Here is a 24,166-nt window from a genome sequence, read left to right on the forward strand (position 1 = left end):
GGAATGAAATACCAATGGCTGAACAGTGTGACTTCATTTCACTCCTTCATTCCAATACTTGTTCTATTTCTATCCCACTGGGTCAAACTCACCTATTGTGAGACCTCACCGATTTCAATTACATCAGGGATTAATTTGTTCCATTGCGTTGAAGCTGTTAATACAATCCTTGCTGGCTCTAGATTAGAAAAGGCACGGTGGAGACCTCCCTCGCAGGCAGTGTGTTTAACAGCGGTCTTGATCTTCATTTGTGTTCAGCGGTGGGATTTTTTTTTTTCCCTTCCCTTTGTGCCCCTTTGCCCCTCTTTTCACAATCTTCCCCTTCCTTTCTCAATTGCCCTTATCAGAACTGGGTGGTCCTTCTGACTTCCACTGTGACAGGCAAAATGTTGCCTTCCAAAGCCGCTGCCCAGGGCTTGCGAGGGAGGTCGGCGCTGGAAGGAAGGTCCGACCTGACACCACGCAGACGTGACCACTCCAGCTTTGGTACCTCATCTCCCCCAGGATGGTTTCGAAGGGTCGCCGCAGGTCCCTGCGTACCCAAAGGGATCTGTGGGTGCTCGGTTCTGCAGCTCCGACCGTTGGCCAACCGTCAAACGACCGAGGTCTCAAGGGGAAAACTGAGATCTTCCACATCGCAGATGGACACGCTGAAATGCACGTTTGTCAAGTAATTCCGGTTGTCCTTTCTGGGGTTCCCAAAGTGGGACACAAGATCATGACAGAGCTTTAGAATGCCCAGCCCTGTGGTCACATAGGACATCTGTGACGCTAGCTTACGGCGATCTCAGCAATCCTGACTCAAAGTTGTTGTTTATCCAGGTGATTCTGTCTCAGGAAGAGATACTGATGCAGGCAAACTTTAGGCCCACGTGGTTGCAAAGTGGTTTAGCTTTGCTCGAGTGCTACAACTCTGTCCCACAAGATCCACTGTTTGTCCATTTTAAAAAAAATCCAACTGCATCTTAGTGAAACTATATTTTTAGGAAATAGTGTGATGATTCCAGAATAATAAGAACGGGAGTTTCAAATAGATAAATAGGTCAAAAAAAAGAGAGTATTAAAATAAAACCAAAGAGCTCAGACTCCTCCCTTGCTTACTGAAATGCATTAAATTTCCGTGGTGGTCTCATAAGGTCACCTCAGGCTTCTGTGGGGCATCTCTGCAGCCTGGGGCGGGAAGTTGCAAGCGTTAATGCCGTGGCTGTCAACTCCCCAGACAGAAGTCAGACAGCGTGGGTTTCAGGGCTCGAAATTCTCTCCCACGTTCAGCGCCTTGTCTTCCAAAATGTACATTTACTACTGCACTATTTTTGTTTTTTCCTGAAAGAAACATAGGAATAAGCTGGACTAGTATCACCCAACTGTTTATGTAGCTCTGCTGCTCATCTCAGACCTTGGCGGAGCCCGCCAGGGACAGGGTGAAGCCCCCATGTCCCTTCCAGGCACTGCCCCAACCTGCCATCTCCCGACCCAGCTCAGGTCTCAACCCCTTCGGTGCCAAACATTGCCTGAACAGCACAGCCTTGCAACTACACAGCCCAGACCTGGACAGTGTATGATCACAGCAACCCAAACCTCGGTGCCAGCAGAAACCCTCGTACCTCCCCAGGGCCAAGACCTCACATTGCTCCTACCACGCAGATCAAACCCACTCTGAGACACACAACCCATGGAGAGAAGTCAGGATCGGCTCCGGAGGATGTGCTACACTACAACAGCCTTCACAACAGTCCTGATCTGCAAAAATCACTGCTTCCACAAGCCTACACTTTCCAAAATACTTCCCTTTATGGCTGAAATCTCCCACCGTAGTTTCTCCCCAGATGGTTTTACTGGGGAAGAGCTAAGCTTGCGTCGTTGCCACTTCACCACAGCTATTTCCAACACCATCAAGTTCAAGGAGGGCAAAACAAAACCCGAAACAACTTCCCCCCTTCCCGCTGTGCCTCCCAAGGGGTGCACTCTCTGCTCGGGGTAAGTTGTAATATTCATTAATTCCCCACATGCTCTGCGGCGTGGGGCAACGGTGACAACGTCCTTCAGGCTTCACACGGGCCACGCGTGACCCAGGATCCCTGCATGGCTCTGCACTATTGCCACTGCTCCTCGCCACTAGCACCAGGACATAAAAATTGTTCAGAAGTAGTTTCATGCCTGTGTCCCTCCTCGTGGCGCAGGTATTGCCGCAGAGAAAACTGCGACAAGGCTTTGCAGAACAGCCCCAACCGACCCCTGCGAGACCATGGGTCCGCAAAGCCAGCAGCTGGGTTCGGGGAGCTTGGCGTGCTACAGCTGCCTTCACCACCATAACAAAAAGAAAGAAGTTTCTCTTCTTTATAGAGAAAATAATCCTGCTGAAATGATCTGCCCTGACCTGCAGGAACTAAAACCATTCAGCAATTCAGACTGTGGCAGGTAGCTGTCTACTTGTGTTTTTGAGCAGCTGAAACAGCCATCCAAGAAACAAAATCTCCAGAGGAAACCGTGAAGTCTCTCCAGCCCAGAACACACCGAGGAGCAAACCCGGTCCCCGGCAAGGCAGCAGCGCAGCAGCCGGGGTCTGAGCACGCGTCACCCGCACGGCGAGCTGCGGAGGAGGTCCCCTTCGAAGCAGACCCAGCAGCAGCGACCAGCATGCTCCCAAGCACCTTGAAAGCCTTCGGGCAAAGCACAGGGAGCTCTTCAAGGGTGACAGACGAGTTCGAGGGGGCTGCTTCTCCGCTGTGCCCACTCGTCCCTGGGGTGCTGCCGGCCGAGCACGCAGTTTGTCCCCATCGCCCCTCGCTGCATCTCGCACGCAGCAGCGGAGGAGCCCAGCTTGGCCACGCCAGCTGGGCTGCGGCCGAGACCAGGGCAGCCCTCCCAGCGGGGCGCTCCCGGGACAAAAGCTGCAGGCACCCCACTAAAAATACTTACCAGCAATTTGTTCCTCTCTTCAAACGAGCCCTGAGCCCAATTACTGAAAAACGTGCCGGGTTCAAAGCACTGTGACCTCTCCTCTCCTTCCCACCACCAGCAGCAGCTTCCTCCTGGGGCAGATGCTCCGGGTGCAAACCCGTTTGGCCACGGCAGCAGGGAAGAGTGGAAACCCTAAGCCCACTCCTTCGAAACAGGTCAGGGGTTTTCCAAACCCTGAAAGAAGGTAGAGTCGTTCACTCCTAGGAGGTACAACGCTGGTTTTAAGCACAGGCCCATCAGGTTCAAGGTGGCATCTCTGGCTCTTCTTGATACCAGCCCCACCAGGACCTCCACAAAAACAGCAGCAAAAGTACCAGACTTGGTAAACCCGAGCAATACTCAGGAAAACACCACCATCAGAAGGAGACAGAAGATCACCAGAGACCAGTCTCCCCATAAAAGAAATAAACATTTGCAGAGGCAGCACTGATCTGATGTTTATCCTGGTAGCTCCTTTCATCCCAGTCCCCTGACATCGTCCAAGGAACACACAGATCCCTGCTCCCACTGCAGAAAAGCAACTCCCTCTAGGGTAAAACATGGCAACTGCCGAGCAGCGCACACGAGGTCGGGGCACGATTTCCAAAACACCTTTTTCCATTGAATTTGCAAAGAACATAGAGATGCGGCTAACAACTGTCTCCCTGGACGGTAGCTCCCCAGCACTGACCTCACGTGAAAGGTGGCTTCTCCAAAAGCACACAGCTGATTCAGCAGAGATGCCTGGAGACCCTATCAAATTATCCCATGCCACTTTTCCTCTACCAAGTTTCCCCTCCTGGAACCTTTCACTAAGCTGCAACTGGTCCTGCTCCTGCTTATGCTGGCAAGATAACACCAGTGACCCTACACGGGGACGGTGCCAAGGAGAAAGGGACCTCCTCAGGTGTCACTGCTCACTCATCCCATGACTTGGCAGCCTCTACACAGTGTTGGGATGTAAGGAAATGACTGTTCAAGGACAGGGAGGTTAATCCATCTAACAATAACTAGAGGACACTCCAGGGATTTACAGAAGTCATTCTGCTGGGAATGTTTGTGCTGCCAATACCTCGCTTCTGCCTCACCTTCATTACCACTAGCCAGCCTCCAGCCTCCACTTTTTCATGCCTGCTTTTAGGACTGGCTGACATTAGCGGTCTGAGACCCAAAAGTCCTCCCATTGCTTGCACCTCTACATTTAGACTTTGTCTTCTGCATCATTCATCTGAGCATCTTCTTCAGTCCCACCATCTCCAACGGCACCACTCTGAAGGGAGACGTCGGCAGGTTCAGGGCAAGTATCAAACTGATGTCATGGAAACTACCAAAACATCACTGAAAAGTGGCAAATACACAACGGCCTCAATGGCCCCATGTCTTCTGAACACCAGTGCGCTCATGTTAGTCACTGAGGAGGAAAAGTCCTGTCTCTCTGGGCTGATGTCTCTTTCAGAGCCCAATTACAACAGCCCATAGGGATGTCCAGCTTGGGAGAGAGCCTCTCCGGGCTCTTCATCCCAGCCCAGTGAAATAAAAGCCTGTGACAGTGGGGCTGGTGCTGCTGAACGTGGCTGATGCACGGCAGCATCACGAGGAGTCGCAGCAGACCTGCCCTTCCTCGACTGCCAGGCTGATCCGAAGCTTTTAGTGTCAAAACAGGAAAAGGAGTTGTACGTGAAGAAGATCTCTGCAAACTTCAAGCTATGATTCACAGAGACAGTGACTTCTCCTCAGGTGTAAAAACACACTAAGATACCAACCACCGCTGGGCATTTCCTTTTCTCCTTCCAATTCCCACTCGTCAGTGATACTTGTAAGACCTAATGATGTATTCTCTGCCCTTGGACTTCACGCACCATATCTATACGGTCTACCTAAATAGTCTATCAATCAGATGAGCCCTGACTTGGGATACTGCTGGAAGAGCAAGCGGCACAATCCCCTTTTCTAGAAAGCAAGTACACAGCTGTATCAAAAACCAAAGTTCACAGAACGGGGACAGAGGGGATGTGAGATTCATCCGCCCTGTTCATGCAGGGGCCTAGAGATGCCCAGTGCTGCTGCACCACGAGGCAGGCTTAGGTCTGGAAATGACGTTGGAGGGTCCTGAACAGGAGAGAGCAGGGAGCTGGGACAACAGGACAGCACAATCCAGCAGGAGACCAGCTCCCAAGAATGAGCCACTGAAGCTCTCTGGACCCACACTGGGGACCTGGAGAAGGCCAGGTCCCACGGTGACAGTGTTGAGGAAGAGGAGTCAGGGTGAAAACTGGAGCAGGCCAGCAAATCTACCTACAAACAAATGGCAATTTATGAAATCACAGCCACGGAGACGAGCACCCCCATGTCCTTCCAATTGTTTTTCCCCTTTTCAGTCGCACACTTTGCCAACACGTTGCCGATGAGTTTCCTTTTCCTTTCCCCAAGTTACCATGACCAAGCACCTGCAATGTTGGTGTCGGTCCCGCATAGCCTGCTGCCCAGGTACATGAGAAACATGAGAAATATTTACAAAGGTCTTGCAAGCTGTTTCTGGAACAGGGCTTTCCAGAGACTATTTTGATCAGTAATTCACTTATTTGAAACAGAAGATGCAAAATTTCCTTCGTCTCTGCGAGGGAAATATTTTCTTTTGATCTTTCTTTATGCTTTGCTTGCCTTGCAAAGCCTATTTCACGAACTGTAAGGCAGGATGGAGTTCTCTGGACATCCTCTGAAGCCCAGACACATCACCATGGGAGCCCTGTTGAAGTAGGAGGTAGACAGAACCAATTGCCGTTTGAAAATGTGCTACTTTAAATAAATCTCTTCAAATCAACTTACCTGGGAACACCCACTCTTATTTAGCAAAACTCAATTAAAGTCATTATTAACAACAACGTTTTCTGCTTCCTATCATTTTTCCAGGGGGGCCATACCTGGAACCACGGTCTGAGATGCTGCACAGTAACAGCCTGCAGAACTTCCAGGAGCCAGCAGCCAGGCCTTCACGACTTCACACAGAAAACATTGCCAACAGGAGACCAAGACATTCAGGAATGGCTTAGAAGTTCATGGTCAGTGAACAAAACGTAAGGTCAGCTCCAAAAGCTTCGAGTGAGAACAGAGGGACGGGAACCACCTCTGTTTCAGTGTCGGCACCCAAAGTGTTCCTCTCACAAGCCCCCAGAGGAGCAGCCAACCCTTTTCCCCCATGCCCTGCCCGAGGTGGTCCGCAAACCAAGGACTGAGAGGGAGGTCAGTGCCGAAGCTGGGCATCCCCCAGACCCAGCCCAGAGGCATGTTTGAGGAGAGGTATTCCTGCACCTCCCAGCTCACCAATGCCCTCCCCAAAGCAATGCTCCGGTGCCGTCACCGCTGCTTCCATCCTGCTCCTTGCTGCTGTGCGCAGTGGCAGAGTCCCCTCGGCTACACGTGGTGACGTGCTGCAAGGCCGGCCGGCACCATCCCGGAGATGAGGAAAATGGCTTTGCAGCAGTAATTGTGGGCTGCCCGTCACGCCAGCTCGGTCCCTGCTAACCGAAGGCTCCAGTGTCTATTTGGCGCTCCCGGTTTCGCTTTATAAAACCCCTGCTGCCACAGCGTCCCCTTTCCGAGGAAGGCAGGGTGTACTTCGTCGCTCACGGCCACGAGAGACTGAATAGTTCTGCTTAAACAAGTTACCCCGACGCAAACCCCAGCCTGCTCTCCTGGGCTAATGGGCTCCATGAGCATTTTCACTCCGACTTGCCAGCCCTGCTCCAGGCTGCTCCATGGAGCGCCCACAAAACCCATCAGCAAGAAAAAAAAATACCTTGGCTGGGTTGGTCCGTAAAGGCTCTCCCTCCGCACCACAGCCAGCCATCACCCCCTACCTTACAACAGCCACGAAACTTTTCTTTTCCCCAGAGTTCTTTGGGATACATTCTCAAGCCCCATTATCTCTCCTGTTTATACCGCACTCCTCCTATTATCAAGAAATCTCCAAGTAATTTATAAGCCCACAAGCTCCTGCGCTAACAGGGCAATAAATCACATTTATATACCCCGTCGCCTACTGTTCGGAGGGCTGCGGTGCCGAGCCTGCCGGTCGGGCGCAGCGAGGTGGCAGGACCAGCCGCCGCCTTCCCCAGCCCTCCACCCTCCGCAGCACACGGTTTCTGCAGAGGAGAGGGCAGTTTTTGTTCCGCATCGGCCAGACGTTTGTTTTTGAAGTATCTGGAGAGGATTCCAGCCTGTGTCCCACCTCACTGTGTTCTCCCCAACTGACACCAATACAAGCACACAAAAGAGGGTTTTTCTTTTTACAAAATCAAACCAGAGGAGGAGGATGGTTTTGGCTATTTTCCTCGAGGAGAAAGGTTGCCCATCTAATAATCCCTAAATGGGCAGTGGGTTGCTGGGCTTTCATGTGTGCCTCTGAGCCTCCCCTCGCCGTGCCAGGTCGCTGGTTTTCTTTTCCGCGGAGTTGCAAAACCCCTGAATAACAAGGTTTGTGCATGGAAGTGCTGACACAAACCTTAACTACAGCATCCTGAACATGATACCGGAATAAGGACGCTCCCTGTGTGGCCCAGCGTATGGATAAATAAAGCATTTCAGCAGCCAGGGCCGACAGATCATAAACCTCCATGAGCATAAATACTAACAACAACCCAAAAAGATTAGAGGGCTTACGGGCGAGGCAGGCTGGGATGATTTAGAGTTGGGGTGGAAGGGTCATTATTGCTGAATAGGTGGGGGCGAGCGGGCCAAAGAAATCAATAAACCATTCTGCTCCCAGCGAAGGAAGGGGCCACGCTAATTGTGCAAACACATTTTCCGTTTGAGGCTGGAGATCTCCGGCTCGCCCAACGCAGATGGATATCGGGGACTCGCAGCGTCTTGCTAAGCCAGAAGGACTTCGCCCCGAGACACGCGCCCCAGGAGCTCTGTCACTCAGAGCAGAGCTCACCTAAGCACTTGGCTGGGTGCAACTCGCTGCTGGAGGCAGCCTCAGAGCAGGCAATGTTCATCTCTAGCTCCCTTAATTTAATTATTGATGAACTTTATATATAGTTGGGATACGGATCTCTATTGCTTTCAGCATCTCTGTCAGGTCAGCTTCTCCAGCGCCCAGTCCTAGCACCATACAACCAACCAACAGGTCCTGCCAGCACCCGTTCTCTTCAAGAACCAAAGATGAGCTTTGGGACCAACTTCATCCCTAATAAAACAACCACGTTTGCACGTTGCCACGCCAGCATCGGCGGTGGAGGTGGCCCCAGAATTAGCCACGACAGATAGCTGCATCCTACAGCAGGGATGGGCACAAAGCTTTGCAGCCGGGTTTCCGGGCACACAGCTGCAGAGCCAGAGTCCAAAGGCGACAAGCCATTCGTCCTTTGCCTCGTCTCCTTTCGTCCTCCCTGTTCCAAAATCCTGCACCTTTTGTTGCCCACCTTCTTTCTAGGGAGCAGAGCAATGATGAAAGACATCAGCTTTGAAGAGCGAAGCCCATTCATAAACAGAATAAATACACAGCATACAAATAAATACCTATTTGTGCCTAATGGGCCAATGTACCTAAAAGCCCATCTTTACGACGTACCTCAGGAGGTCGTTCAGGGAACCAGCGAACACTGGCAATGCCCATAATTCCCATGCAGAAGCCCGAGCACACAGCACGTACAGGTGCAAATGGTGATGATCTTCACTCCTGGCTGACCAGAACTGCGGACTGATGCTGGAGGTAAAAGCGCAGGAACCTGCTCTGGTACCTCTGTGCGAGCCAGTCTCCTCCTCCACTGCCTTTCCAAAGATATTTAAAGAAAATGCTCTCTACATTAGTCAATAAAATAGCTCAAAACCTGCCCACGTCACATCCAGCTTACCGCCTGGAGTTAATGGGTTTCAACTTTACTTAGGATCCTGAGAGTTTTTTAAACCAGTGATTTCATCTTCCCTCCAGAAATAAATTCCTCTATGGCTTCACTGCAAAAATATTCCTAGGAAAGGACAATTCTGCTGCTCAAGTACTAAAGACCACATTAAAAAAAAAAAAAAAAAGATTACTATTGAGCCTTATCAAAAGTATGGCATAAACCATGTGTTGAATTTAATCCAAACCAAACTGTCAATCTGCCTTCAGGATCAGATATAACAAACATGTGAGCCCAGGGCCAGAAATGAAAAGCACGGTCTGTTTTCTAATAGAAGATTTGTACTGATCTCTGTGAGCTGCGCTCCTGCATGGAAACCTTTACGCTGCAAATGCCAGACAAATAGGATTTCTTATCTTTCTGCTTTGTTGCGTTAGGGAAAAAGTTTCATTTGGTTGTAATGAATTTGGATTGCAGGTTTCCCATTTTCAGGAAACAATTCTCAACAGTTTTGGAAAATAAATCCTTTCTGAAACATTTTAAATACAGGAAAAAAAGAAAAAGAGGCATCACAGTCACAAAGGCGCTTTCCGAGGTTTGGGCTGCTGCATCCCCGTGCAGCTCGTGGGTACCGGGGAGAGCCCAGGACGCTTTGCTGCATCCATCACCAGTCACCGGCAGCGGGAAAAACTGGTGCTAGGGGGAAATTCAGGCCAGCCGTGGGCAAACACGGAAAGGAGACCTTATGACACGAAGCTGGAGATTCCCCAGCAGCCCTTGCTTTGGACCACCAGCATTCGTGCCTATGGCACCGGGACGCTGCAAAGCGCCATGCCTCGGTCCAGACACCCCCGTGGCCCTGCTCCCCGAGCATCCTTCTGCAAGGGGACCTGAAGGAACGGCCCAGAGCCCCGCAGCGCCCGGCACACAGACGGTGCCAATGGGACAGCACCAACCGTTCCCCGCTCATTCTGGGAGTGCCCATGGCTCCCCACCGGCTCACGGAGCAGCTTTACGAGCTCAGCCTTGCTGGCCCTGCGTCAGACCTAGCACAGATTTTTCTTCGAAGCGAAACCCCACGACTTCACCTGGTGTTGTGCAGCTTCTTGGCACGCCCAGCAATGGTGTACGCTGGGGAAATCAGACTCCCAGAAAGCAATGAAAACCATGCAAATAATTTCCATTTTCTTGTTTGCTAAATTCAAATGGCAATTAAATTCATATTACCTACTCTTTCAACATAAAAAGCCCACAAGCGAGGCCTCCGCCTCTCTGGCAGGCTGTTCCCATCTATCTGCTCCCTCTCCACATCGGTGAACGCAGCCCGGCCGACCCAGGAGCTGGCGGCACCGCCGCGATGCTCCCGCTAGCGGGGTCAGGAGCGAGGACGATGCTTTCGGGGTGCCCCAGTCCCATCCCCAAAACGCTATTTCGACCTCACAGAATAAAGACTCGGTATAACCAGGGCGCACCCTCCATGCCTGCCACAGACCGCGGGCACAGGCAGAGCTGCCCTCGCTCCTCCCTTCCAACCCGAGACGTCCCGGCTCTGCTGATCATCGAAAAGCCCGACGGAGGAACGCGCACGCTCCCTTCTGCACTGCAAAATTTTCCATCGCCGACTGCCCCGTGGTTAGGCTGGCTTGTCGCACAGCAGAACGCCCCACACGGAGTTTCACGTCTAATTTGAGGCGAAGTTGGTAAAAGCACTGCCTGTTCGCCGGTTTTAAAAGTGCCGTGCGTGCGCGGCACCGAGCGGTGTTCCTCGATCAGACCCGCTGGTTTCCCTATTGATTGCTGGGGGGCTGTTTGCTATTCTGATCTCAGCTGGTCGGAAGTCTCCCCAATCACCGCAAGGTCGCGACCACGGGGTCAGAAACCTGCACTACATACATCATAATTTATTTTACAGATAATCAATACCGCGCTGCACACCATGCAATCTTACAGTACAGCCTCACGCCCAGGGGCTGATGCTGCTCAGACAGGATTGTAACCTTACAGCCTGGCAGCTTAAAGTGGTCAAAATCAGCTTTCGTTCTGCAGCTGGAAATCACGGCTGGGAGTACGCACCCCGTTCGCTGTTAGTGTGGACATTCATATAACCGAGTCAAATTCTGCCTACGGTTTGAATCCAGCTTGGGAAAATACCCACTAGCATCTGCTCAGCTTTGTACCCGACAGTTGACCAGGAGAAGCCCAAGGAGCAGCACAGTCAGTGGGTTGCCCAGGGTCTGCAGGGACAGAGGTGACCCCAGTCCCACCCATGGTGAAGGAACCCACGCCATCGCAGCACCGCAGTGCCAGCTTCCCAGACCGGCCCTCTCGCCAGACGATGGATTAACAGCAGCAAAATGCCCTTCTATCGATACTGCCCTTCATCCCATTTTCTCATTTACATTCCCAGGGCTTCGCATCCCGCCCGCCGTGCCCACAGTCACCCAGCACGCACGCTGCAAGCCCAGTTATCTACCAGGCTTGCTGCTGCTCCCTGTATTTTTCTGTTAATTCTGGATTTCTGCGGAAGAGTAGCTTGGGGTATTCCAAAAGATACAACAGCTTTTTAACAAGCTGTCCTTAAAAATGATGCCAAAGATAGTATTTTAGCAGGAAAGCAAGAGATCTGAAATATGCAGCAGGGGAAAAAGGAACTGGGAGGAATACAGAGTGCTGGAAATACCTCGTAGGAAGAGCAATCCATTATTAATTAATTGCTGCAGTCTGGTATTTGTATCCATGCAATATGCAGTTCCCTGGGACCTTCACCAAGGTTTAGCATTCATCCACGATTTGGATTATAAAACACTAACAGAGGAATTGCAGGGCACACCTGGCCCCTCGGTGCCGTCCCCTCGCTGTGTGCGGGATCCGGCCCCTCAGCTTGGCCATCGCCGGGGGCTCTGCCTCTGCCCCGGTACCCCCAGTCTGCCCCAGCAAAGCTCTGCCTCGCCTTCCATCTCACCAAGGGCCAAGCTCTGCCTGGTCGCCCGACATCACCGGTGAGCAGGACCTGCCGGACTGTTCCCCACCGCCCGCTCCTTACCCCGCTTCAGCTGCCCCCCGAGGCAGGGGCTGTGATTACCCAGCACCGCAGCCTCAGATCTTCCCCCTTTCCTCCCAGTTTGCCTCCTACGCAGAGCTGACCCCAGCCGGCATCGCCGGCGGGCTCGATGGGCACGCACGCAGCTGCGGCCATGGAGCCGGAGCAGCACGGCGCTGAGACAGGGGCTACAGGCAGGAGGATGCCGTTGGACGCTGTTATCGCACTCTGAGGTCATTTCGGATTTCCCGGCAGCTCGACCCCTTTCCCGCTGGCTGCAGCGGAATAAAGCAGATGGATAAGTCCATGAAAAAGCAAAATGCGTGGAGCGAGCAGGGTGCAAGCGGAGTCTGGTACAGGGCAGGGTGCTGTGGCGGGTGAGGATGCGCTGTCCTACGTGGAAAACACTGCCCTGCAGTTCAGCTCGAAATCCAGCTGTTTGCGTGGGCACAGCAGGCAGGGAGGTGTCGGAGCGCTGCCTGGGGAGCCCAGCCCCACGCCGAAGCCCCTGGCCAAGCGGGGAAGATTGGCACGTCGGCTCCCACCCACCGCAGCCCCCGGCACGGCGAGGAGCTCGCACAAAGGGAAACACGCAGACCATGACAGGCTAAGCCTCCTCCTTCCTCTCTCCGTTCCCCTTTCTTTCTCTTCATGCTATGGCGAGGCTGCTGAATGCCAATGGGAAAATACTTTGGCAGAGCCAGACAGTCTTTTCTATTTTCGGTTGTTGGGGTTGTTTTTTTTTCTGACTTTCCCTCCAGCTGCTTCGCTGGATGCCTAATCCTCCGTGGACATCTGGAGAGGTACCAGGACACAGAAGCCACGTGCCAGGTAGGCAGCGTAACGCACAGCTCTGCGCAATCTCTGGTTGTACCTGCTGTCACGGCACAGCGGGTGATCAAAACACAAAAACGCAGGGAAGGAAAGAAAAGAAAATAAGGTTCGGACCTGTCGGGGCCATGGATTCCCACGGGGAGGCCCCCTGGTCTCAGCAGCAGAGCACGGGAAGGTCGCGCTTTGCAGCAGAGCATCTCTCTCCGAAGCATCTCGGGGGTCCCGCGTGCCGGCCCCATGGCAGCAGGAGGGTATTTCAGTGCCTCCTCGTGCCCGAGGTTTCCATCCCACCCTGCACGCACGGCGTGACCTACCCCAGCCTTCCCAGGACCCCAGCAGTTGGCAAACCCCAGGGCTAAGGCCCTGGCAGCAGGTATCCATCCTCACATCCCCCTGCCTCAGCACCAATAGCAGCCACTCCGTTTTTCCCCCCCCTTTATAAATCACGCTGTTCCCTGAACACATTCTTCACCCATCACAACTAAAGTGTCCCTATCCGGGGAAAATCAAAGTGAGAGCAGCTACTGCTCAGCAAGGGTGGGGGGAGGAAAGGAGAGAGCGTGACAGGGGTTTTCCCAGCTCCTAAGGGAATACTTCCAAGGATCCAGGAAGTAGCTTTATAGATCCAAAAAAATGATTTTCAGCCCCGGGGGAGTCTTTCTCTCGAGCTCAGACTCCCGCAGCGGAGCGAGATATCCACTCGCCTGGCTGAGCAGCTTGGCACTATCAGCTTACAGCAAAATCCAATATTCTGAGTGGCCACCTGAGTCCCCCCGCTGCTGTTCATCCTACCTGAGCCCCCAGGAGGTCTCAGCAGTCATCCCCCAACTCCCGCTGCCACCGGACCCACCACCGGCTGCAGCACCACGGCCGAAATGCACCCGTGGGGCTTGGGAAGCGTCACCCTTTGCCCGTTGCGCTCTTTGCTTTCCTGCCGCGGTAACGCTATGGCCAAAGTGCTCTAAGGGCAGAAAACAAACAGGGTTTGGGCAGGCATCCCTCCCACGAAACCCAGCACTGCTCCAAGCCCAGCATCGCTCGCCTCCGTCCCTGTCAGGTGCAACAAGGAAATAAGGAATAGGAAATAAGGAAATGTTATTTCCTATAATAAGGAAAGAAAAATAGAAATATTATTTCCAATGAGGAAAGCAAAATAGAAATTAAACAACCGTGATGCGTCCAGCTATCTCAAACAGGGGAAATCTGAACCCTGCACCTGCTATGCCCTTCTGCGTGCTTTCCTCAACAACACCCGAGTCCTCCTCTGTTTCTCCGAAGCATCCTGCACATCTCTAGAGCTTCGAACAGGAGGCAAACCGCAGTGCAGGCAGGTGTGTGGATCGAAGCCTCCGAGCAGCAGCTCCGCTTCGCTGCCCGTTGCCGCTACACACCCAGAAAACGCCAAGCCCCCGAACGCTGAAGAAGTTCGCGTTCATTTCTGCCTCGCTGGGATGGGAATCTGGAAACCAGCTCTGTCCTTGCAAATCTTCCTGCTAAACCTGTGTTCTCCTGCTAAACGTGCTCGGCGGGGCCACGCTGCCCTGCTCCAGCCCCGGCGACCGCTCCAAGGTCCCTCATCTTCCTCTGCAAGCCTGAGCTCCCCGAAGATGGGGAGGCAGAAGCAGGGCGCGAGGGGCAGCTTTGGAGCACGACACCACGTAGACCGGTGCGAGGAGTCCGCAGGGGGGAACACAAATCCCTTGCCGCGAGCAGCGCGGTCGCTTGCAGGAGTGCAAGGGGATTTTGATCGGGAACAGACGATCTAATACACAACCAAGCCCTGCCTCTGCGGGTCGCAGGCTGGCGGAGCCACACGAGCAGGCACTGCACCCGCCATTCCAGCAGCGTGGACCATCTCACCCGCTCCAGCCCGTGATGGGCTCACGCCCTTCATCAACATCGCCGAGCTCCTCCTCCTCTAATTAAATCAGGCTTTGCTCATGCAGCTTCTCTTGTCTTCTCACTGCCTAATAATTAAGATCGGCTGCAACCAGAAACATCAGCAGAAACTTCCCAGCCTTTCCCAGACCACCTTTGCTGTGTTTTGCCCTTCACAGTGCCTGTGCGTCCTCAACCCCGCACGCTCGCAGGGCAGGCCAGCTGAGGGGGTACTGCAGGAACCACAGTGGAACTCATGGCAGACGTTTCCACGGCAGAGCACTACCTCCATCGGACGGGGTTTGGACACCCTCGCCGAGCCGGGGGCAGCTGCCAGCCCGGGGATGCCATGCCAAGGACTCGGCAGTCCCAGTCCAGGCCAAGTGGAGATGGCAAGCGCCAGGCCCCCACCAAGCCTCGGCACGCAGGGCTTTGTGACGAGGAGCGGAGCGATACGCCGCATCCACGTAGCACCTGCCCTACCCCACAGCGGGGGCTTCAAGAGCGATGCGGCGGAGCCCGAGCCCCAGAGCCCCCGACCCCGGCAGCACACGCAGCCCTGGCCGCTGTCTCAGGAGAGATGCTCGTGCCACCCGAGGAGGGCGAGGGCAGGCGGGTGCCCACCCGCAGGGCAGCCGATCGGTGTCCCGGGGGCCTGGCCGCCCGCGGAGGAGCAGCCGGGGAGAGGGGAGGGAGCGGCTCAGCAGGCTCACGCCGCCGACATGTGCTGCGCGCGGCGTCGCCAGACCGCAGGATCTGGCTCGCTGAACGCGTGGAAGCAACACTTCTCCGTGTCTCACTTTACAGAGCCCCAAACAATCACTGTCTGTCGCTGCACAGGAGCTTCGGAGAAACATGAGTTGCTATTGGCATGGCGCACGGCAGCCTCCTCTTACACAACACCAGCAGATGTGAAAATAGCCCAGCGCTGCCTCGTGCGCTCCTCTGACCCCCTGTTTGCTTCTGGATCGGATTCCAAAGCTGGATCTTAACCTACAAGAGCCATAAAAAGCAAAGGATTTGGCCCTATCAGGGACCTCTTCATAATGTAAGACAGATGCGCCTCAGGCAGAAGAACCCGCCGAGGTTGATCTGGGCGGGGAAGCGGCTGAGGCAGCACCAGCCGCCGCTCCACGGCACGGCCCATACGCTGGCTGGCGATGCGCTGGAGGTGGCCCTGGGGCAGAAGAGCTGGAAGCTCTTGCAAACCAGGGCAGCACCCAAAACCTCGCATCCTACCGCTCAGCCTACACCGAAGCTGCCTCCAGCCCCCACCTTCCCCCGGCAAAGGGGGACCTCTGAGCTCCTGAGGCCCTGTGTCTCCCACCCCGATGTCCCAAGGGCCACCAGGGCTGCCAGAGCTGGCACAGCATGGGAGATGCCCTCCATCCACACAAAATGCTCCTGGGGTTTCTCACCTGCGTGAAGAGCAGGGACTGACTCCAAAGCCAAACCCAAAACCACTCCGGGACGTACGGAGGGAAAAAGCACCTGGAGGACAAATTGCTCCTGGAAGTGCGAAAAGGCAGAGGGAGAATTGAACTGAAGGATGCTGAAGATAAGCGACAGAGGGGGAGTTTGGCAACCAGCAGTGAAAGGGCATCCCCAAGAACAACCTGCTTAAATAAACTAACCTCTCCTGTGTCCCCAGGGATACCCAGCGTCCCTGCTGCCTTCGGACTGCAGCAACCCCAAGCAGCAGAGGGACTTCCCGAGATGCACCAGAAGAAAACAAGACGGGGACGTTGCTGCCACAGGGGAAGGGACCGGAGAATGAGCCATCCTCCTTGCAGCCCTGCAAGGTACGGGGCTGCGCTCACGGCCAGCAGCACTCCCCTCCGACCCGCCACGCGCTGTGCCCCGGTGGCACCCAACAGCAAAGCCCGGAGAGGTCCTACTCGCCCGGGACTCTAAAACCTGCTCCTGGACACTCCTATCACCCTGACACCCCGCGGTCCGGGCCAGGGGACGCCTCAACCCTCCCACCCCGCACCCAACGGGGTCACCTACGGGTGGCTGCGGGCTCGGGGGCTGCCAGAAAGCCTTTAGCCAGCAGCTGGGCTAGCGGAGCGCCCGACTGCAGGCAGCTTGCACGGCAGCCTTTGTACTCCAGTAACGGACAGATGATAGAAAATACCCCAGCCTTGGAGTTTTGTCCTGGAATACCTCTACCCCCAAGGCACGCTGGAGGGATTTTTACCTTTGCATGCAGAGCCACAGGGTCACAGGCAGCAGCAGAAGAGCGTAATTCCAAGACTAACACGTGGGACGACCCGCTGATCGTGGCTTGCACGGGAGGGCGAAAGGCGGCCTTAGAATATAATCCATTTCAGGCGCTCTTAAATCTCCCCAATACAACGCAGAGCCCTTTAAGCAAAACTAAACAACTTCCTTTAGCCTAAATAAATATTAAACCTAAGTGATGCATTAATTTACTCCAGTTCACCAAAGGCTAACTCCTATCCAAACTGATCATTATAAAAGAAATCCTATAATCCCTCGCTCCCATTCAGGCTCAAAACATGTAATCCCGTGAATAAATCCAGAAAGAAAGTGTAACAAAACGGGCAATAAAAACTTACAGCATTCACATCTTTTCATCTACCATTAATACTGTAAACACTCACTTGCAGGCCCTCGAGGATGACTAATCTAACGCTCTGGCTCCCGACGCTCATCGCCGCGAGCGCTCGACTCTCGGTGTGACACCCAGCGAGCTCCACAACCCCCCGGGACGCCGCTGCTGCGCCCATCAGCAGCGCATCCCCGCCCCGGACCCCGCACAACGCTGCAAAACCAGCACGGAATGGAGCAAGTATGGTTCTAATCGCACCAGAGTGCAGAGCTTTTGCTTCTTTTCTTTTTTTTTTTATATTATTTTATTGCTTTGGAAGCCTGCGAGCTCCAACTGTATAAATGCCAATAACTTCCCAAGTTTTAAGGCTGCTGAAGTAAGAGATCAGATTTTAGCAAGTGCTTTCCAGGCAGCCGGCCAAACTTTTTCTGATTCACTAAAAGCACCAAAGGGAGGGGGGGAGAGGGAGGGGGCTGGAGGGCTGATTAACTTCAGTTACCGCACAAGCGCAAAAAAATGTCTCCCCGCCGCAAAGGGTGCCGTCGCTGCGAGCCCTGCGCAGCCTGTGATTCCTTGGGCTCGGTGGGGAAGAAAAAAAATCGCACCGGAGAAATACGGCAAACGCCTTCCAACCGCAGGGTAATTTACAGCCGTGGATCCTGTCCCGGCGAGGAGGCTGCTCCGCCGAGGGAGGCTCTGCTGGCGCGCGGCTCCAGCCGCCCCGCGCACCGGGGATGGGAAAAGCCAGCGTGACCGGGGATGTTTTGGAGGGGTGGGGTAGCAGGGGATGGGGCTGGTTGGGCTTTTAGCTGGGCCGGAGGGATGGAGCCCCCTCCAAGGCTGCAGCTGTGCTGACCCAGGCCCACCCCGGCCGCCGTCGGGTGTCCGCGGGCGGGCGAGCAGGTGCAATCGCGGCCGAAGCGCGGTGCGAGCGGCCACCAGCCCCATCGGGACGGTGGCCTGGAGCCACCGGCACAGCGGCACCTGCTCTGCCCGGCCCCACAGGTGGGTCTGCCCCGCGACGCCCACCTAACATCCCCATCCCGGGGCTGGGGGTCCGCGACCCTGCGCGGTCCCGGGGCTGTCGGGGGGCAGCCGCCGTCCCCGTCCGGCGGGCGCTGGGCTGTGGAGCCTCGCCGCCCAGGGTGTTCCTCCAACGGCTGCGTTCCTGCCGAGGCAGGATCAAAGGCAGGATCTGACTTGGACGGCTTTCTACCGAATAATGGGGAGGGAGCAGGCAGCCTCCTTCTCCTGGCCAGGGAAACGCGTGTTTTTCAAAGTGTCGGTTTTTGGGAGCGAGTTCCCTAGCAAGGGGGGAGGAAATTAAAAAAGAAAAAGGAGGGCGAGCAGGAGAGCGCCCGCTCTTCCAAGGCAAGTGCATCAATCAACGCTGTGCGAGGAGGAGAGAGTCCAGCTCTCCCTCGCACATCATCAGCCGGGCTAATGCGCTCCAGAGGACCCCGCACCGCGCACCGGCTGCGCCCCAGCCCGCGCCGGGCGCCCGCAGAGCCCCGGCACAAGCGGTCGCAGGAAAAGGAGCAGCCCCTCGCCAGGGCCGGTGACAGCTCCAGCATCTGGCGCGGGGATCGGTTTAATATGGCTATAAAAACTACGGGGGGGGGGGTGGGGGGTGGAAAAGTGAAAGCCCCAGCCAAAAGTGCCTGGCACTCCGAGGTCAGCACGCCGCCTTTGTTTCTGTTTTACAACCAAAAGCGAAAGAGGACAGAAAGGACACGTACCTGTACCTGAAAGCACAGCAGCAGGAAATGTAAACATCTGGAGAGGAGAGAGAAAAAAAAAAAAGAAGCAACAAAAGATCAAACGATGCGGTAAAACGGTTAAAGTTGATTATTATTAATCTTTTTTTTTTTTCTGCTTTGTTTTTGTTTGCGATTTTTTTTAGAGGGCGCGGAGCGATGCTCTGCTTGTAGAAAGGCTCGCGTCCCGATTAACCACCTGATTGCAAGCCAAACGCCACCCGAGCCTCCAAAATGAAAGTTTGGGAAAAAAAATAAAAATAAAAACAATTTGTAAAATTTTTAAAAAATAATTTTAAAAAATATTAAAAAAAAATATGCGATAATCCTTACAGGCAAGTGCAGGCTGAGAGCAGTGAATACATCGCTGGGCGAGGAGACGGGGGGCGGTGGGCGGCTTCAGGCTAGCGGCGTGCAGCCCCCCGCCGCCGCCCTGGCATGGGACCGATCCGGCCGGCGAGCTCCGCTCCGCTGCGCGCCCCGCCGCTCCCCTCCGCGCCGCTCCGCTCCCCTCCGCGCCGCCGGGAAGTTGTGGTACCGCCCGCCTTGCCTCCTCCGAGTGACTCGCTTAGGCATCAGCTCTCCTCTCCCCCCGTCTCTCCTCCTCCTCTCCCTCTCTCCGCCTTTGGGGGGGATGAAGGTGCTTATTGTCAGTAACTTCCGATCGTCAGCCGGTGCCCCCCCCCCCCGCCCCGAGGCGGGTGAAGCCTCCCGGCCCCGCCGCCCCGCGCCCCCGGCATGGCGATGCGCGGGGCGCGGAGCGGGAGGCGGGCCCCGCCGCCGGGCTGGCACCGCCTGCGCGGAGGGGGCACCGCCCGGGAGAGCGCGCTTCAAAAAAAATAAAGGAAAAAAATTAAAAGGGAAGGGGGGGGGGGGGGGGGGGTGAAGCGAGCGGCTCCCCCCCCCCCCCAGCTCCCCCGGCGGGACGCTCCCACCGCGGGCAGGTCGCGGGGGGGGGGGGGGGGGGGGCCTCCCGGCCCGCTCCGGCACGCTTCGCCTGCCCCCCAGCGGCCGCGTGGCGCAACGCAAGGCAAGGAACCCGCGCTCCGAGGGGCTGCGGGACCCCCTTCACCGCACCCGAGAGCTCGTTCGCGGCGGACAGACGGCCGGGAAGCGCCAGGCACCGCACCTGGGGGACCCCCAAGGGCTCCTCGAACCACAGCACCCGCACCTTGGGACCCCTGAGGGCTCCTCGAACAACGGCACCGCACCTGGGGGACCCCCAAGGGCTCGTCAAACCACGGCACCTGCACCCGTGGGACCTCCGAGAGCTCCTCGAACCACAGCACCCGCACCTTGGGACCCCTGAGGGCTCCTCGAACAACAGCACCACACCTTGGGACCCCCGAGGGCTCCTCGCTCCCAGCCACGAATCCAGCGGCGTCTCCAACCCCCGGAGTTTGTTACCACTGACCCCTCAGACACCCCGTCACAGCGGTTCTCAGCCCGTAGGTGCAGGCCCCAGAGGCACAGAAAACACTAAAAAGCTTGAAAACAGCGACCAAAGCAAGTTCTTATAAAACCTCCAGCACTAATAGATGCATGTGATATACGGAATCATAAAGGTTGGAAAAGACCTCGAAGGTCATCAAGCCCATCCATCCTCCCAACACCACCATGCCTGCTGAACCATGTCCCAAAGTGCCACATCTACACGGTTTTTGAACACCTCCAGGGATGGGGACTCAACCACCTCCCTAGGCAGCCTGTTCCAATCCCTGACCACTCTTTCAGTAAAAAAATTTTTCCTCATATCCAATCTAAACCTCCCCTGATGCAACTTGAGACCATTGCCTCTCATCCTATTGCTGGTTACCTGGGAGAAGAGACCAACACCTGCCGCACTACCACCTCCTTTCAGGTAGCTGTTAGAGAGCAAGGAGGTCCCCCCTCAGCCTCCTCTTCTCCAGACTGAACAGCCCCAGCTCCCTCAGCCGCTCCTCATCAGACTTGTTCTCCAGACCCCTCACCAGCCTCGTTGCCCTTCTCTGGACATGTTCCAGCCCCTCAACGTCCTTCTTGTAGTGGGGGGCCCAAAACCGAACACAGCACTCGAGGTGCGGCCTCACCAGCGCTGAGTACAGGAGCACGATCCCTGCCCTGCTCCTGCTGGCCACACGGTTCCTGATCCAAGCCAGGATGCCGCTGGCCTTCTTGGCCACCTGGGCACACTGCTGGCTCGCGTTCAGCCGGCTGTCGACCAACATCCCAAGGTCCTTCTCCACCAGGCAGCTTTCCAGCCACTCCTCCCCAAGCCTATAGCGTTGCGAGGGGCAAGACCCGGCACTTGGCCTTGTTGAACCTCATATGGTTGGCCTCAGCCCATCAATCCAGCCTGTCGAGTCTAACAGACTTCACAATTGTGGTCTTATAGATCCACAAGTCAAAAAAAGAACTGCTGTGAATTCCTGATGCTGACATCAGCAGCACCACGCATCCTCATCACAGTGGTCCCACGGCACCTTGCCCCAGCTGAAGGCTGTTTCCATGGGTGGCCGAGACCATCAGCTCCGCTTTCCCGAGCCCTGCAAGGTGAGGTCCCTGAGATGCCCACACAGAAACAGTACAAACACAATCTGGGGACTCAGAGGATGAGAACGTTTAGCTTAGGTGTGAAAATATTCAATATATTCCAAATCATCACCAATGTCTCTTTTCCTCGAAGCAGTCTGGGGGGGGAAGAACCCAGCCCACACCACCCCGTGCAGTTGGGCGCTGCTCAGTCACCCACAGGAAAGGCACCCCATGGCGTGGGGTCAAGCCCAACGTTTCCACGTGCATCAGCCCATCACCCCACTAAGTCCAGTACCTGCTGCCCACGGAGACCCAGCACAACACCCACAGCAGTTCTGCAAAGCCAGAAGACGACAATTCCTCCCTAACAATTGCAGCCGCTCATCATCATCTGCAAGCATGAGTTTTGATTGCTCCTCCTCAGCTCTCCCAACCACCCAAACTCTGAGCAATCATCAAATGAATCTGCACTGTCTCAGAAACAGCCCAAGTGCAGGAGTCAGGCCCTGATGGGCAGCTTTGGCTCTCCTTCGGTATTTTTTTTCCCTTTAACTCTTCTTTAGGCACAAATGCAAGGCTGTGAAATCAATCTGCTGTGAACAACGTACCAAGGGAGAAGATGGCAGAGGCTGGCTGTGGGAAGCCCACATGCCCTCTCCGCCCAGCGAAGCTCCTGCACAGGCCACGGCGTCTCCCGCAGATGGCCAGCACAATGCAGACCAGACCAAGGATGCCATCCTCAGCCGAAACCAGCTTTCTGCTGCTCCACCAACAGCCCATATCACCTTTCCCCTCTTCCCAGCCCCAGCGTTATCCCTGAGGGAGCAGGAGCTGGGCTCTGCAAAAAACGGGAACTCGGAATATGGTCTCCAACCTTGCCGTGACGGTGCCGCGCTGCCGCGCTGCTACCCTGAGGCACTAGGTTCATCCTGCCAAGCCTCGAAGCTCAGCCTTTCATACACGTGACATTTTGTCCCCTTCCTCCTTTCACAAGGACAGAAAACACTGAGCAGCCGTAACATGGAAGTCAGGATCTCTCGGTGAGGCTTCCAAATCCAAAGCACCCCACACCCAACCTGCCCCCCCCTCCTGCGGGCAGAGCCTTCAACGCACCGCGCGCATCCGCTGCTTTGCGTTACCAACACCCGGGCTGCCCGCCGGGGCCTCGGGCTCTGCAAGTGGGACGATGTTGCACACCCGTACATCCCAGTGGTGCAGACGGCATCTAAAGGGAAGCTCACGTTTTCCCACTTTGTGCCTTCCTAAGGCCAGTCTGATGTACAAACGCCATTCGCAGTGTGCTGGGGAAGGGGTGAAGTCCCTACAGCGGCCGCAAGCACCCGTCCCACCATTTTGGCTCCTTAGGCAGCGACCGATGGCTTTGCCCAACACCCGAGCTGGCCCAGGGCTGCTGCGCGTGGATGGAAGCAGCACAGCTAGAAAAATAGTTTGTGAAGCTGCCACTAACACTTACCATGTAAATTCCCCAGCCACAGCAGAGGGGAGAGCTACGCACAGAAAAACTCGTCGCAGGCGGGGCCGGCCCGGGCCGTGCCGACACGCCGTGTACCGGCAGCACGGCTGCCTCCATCACCACATCCCAACCGGGGCTTCGGCTGCCAGCAGGCACCTGGACACCTCAGACAGTGAGAGCTGCCAGGGCAGCGCCTGGGGGGCCGTTTTAAAGAGGGCACATTGGAGTTTTCTCAATTATGAAAACATTCCATTTGCAATCACACACGAGTTCTTTATTTGAACTAGATCCATGTTTTGCGCCTCAGTACAAAGCCGTAGTCTGACAAAGCCCTTGAACCTTTAAAATCCCAATAGTTGCCTGGAGAACACCAATATTAAGTGAGTCTCAGGCTACCAGCCTTCAAGAACACAGCCGAGCACAGAAAATAGATGAGGCAACTTACATGTATCTGTGGAAAATAGAAATATCACATCTTGTTATGAATACGTGTGTATATAAATATACTATTAAGAGCTCTGCACCGATTCCTATTGCTTCACTGCTGAAAGCTGCTATTTGACCTGATCCCCAGCACAACCAGCTTAGCGACTGCTCTTCAGCAGCCAAAATCAAAGCCAGGGCAGCACGACCTTCTGCTTGCAGGGCTGTGAAGGTGCCCCCGGTGAAACGAGTTCCCCTGGCCCTGCTCCAGCGAGCCGTGTCACCCGACAAGCGGACACTTCACGGAGCATCAAGCCCATTCAGGGGGCCAAGGACTTTGCAGCGTGGTCGAGTGGGAAGCCTTCCCACCCCCTGGACGCCCCTCTGGAATGTGAATGAGAAGCCAGCAGCAAAGGCCGGCTGAGGATCCAGCCCTGCTGCACCTGGCACACCAGGGCCCTTTCTCCTTTACATCTGAGGATTAAAGGAAAAACATTTGAAAGCTGACATTTGACAACGACCAAGTTCAGCTCCGCATCTCAGCCCTGCCACTGGCGAGTGGACCCTTGCACCATTTTCTGCCATAATCTTCTGCATCTCTGGCCTCAGGTCGTTTCAGTCAGCAGCTCTTACTGAAAAAATCAGCTTAAGGAGGATTTCTACATTTTAAACCCCCAGTAAAAAGACAGACAACTTTCAGAAGGGTGGAGGTGCACATTCTGCCTCTACCCAACTTGCACACAAAAAGGCAACCTCACCCCAAGGTAAGAAGGAATTTTAGAAACACTGCTGCCACGTACCCTGGACAGGCAGGGAGGGGATGCTTTGCAGTTACTGCCGTCTGACAGAACCAACCCAGAACCAACACGCAGGAGGACAGGACTGAAG

The 24,166-nt window shown here is 55.1% G+C and overlaps 1 protein-coding gene across 1 annotated transcript in view; it reads right to left on the reverse strand.

The window, feature by feature from the left end:
- Positions 1–19,333, reverse strand: part of FGF18 (fibroblast growth factor 18) — a 74,093-nt gene extending 54,760 nt beyond the window's left edge. Inside the window, exons 1-2 of the mRNA XM_075442106.1 lie at positions 19,201–19,333; positions 18,850–18,886 (exon numbers count right to left, since the gene is read on the reverse strand). Of these exons, the coding sequence (XP_075298221.1) occupies positions 18,850–18,886; positions 19,201–19,232 (69 nt within the window). The 5' untranslated portion in view covers positions 19,233–19,333. The remainder of the gene's footprint in view (positions 1–18,849; positions 18,887–19,200) is intronic.
- Between the last annotated feature and the right edge of the window lie 4,833 nt (positions 19,334–24,166).

Source organism: Opisthocomus hoazin, chromosome 23, assembly GCF_030867145.1.
Source record: "Opisthocomus hoazin isolate bOpiHoa1 chromosome 23, bOpiHoa1.hap1, whole genome shotgun sequence".
NCBI lineage: Eukaryota > Metazoa > Chordata > Aves > Opisthocomiformes > Opisthocomidae > Opisthocomus > Opisthocomus hoazin.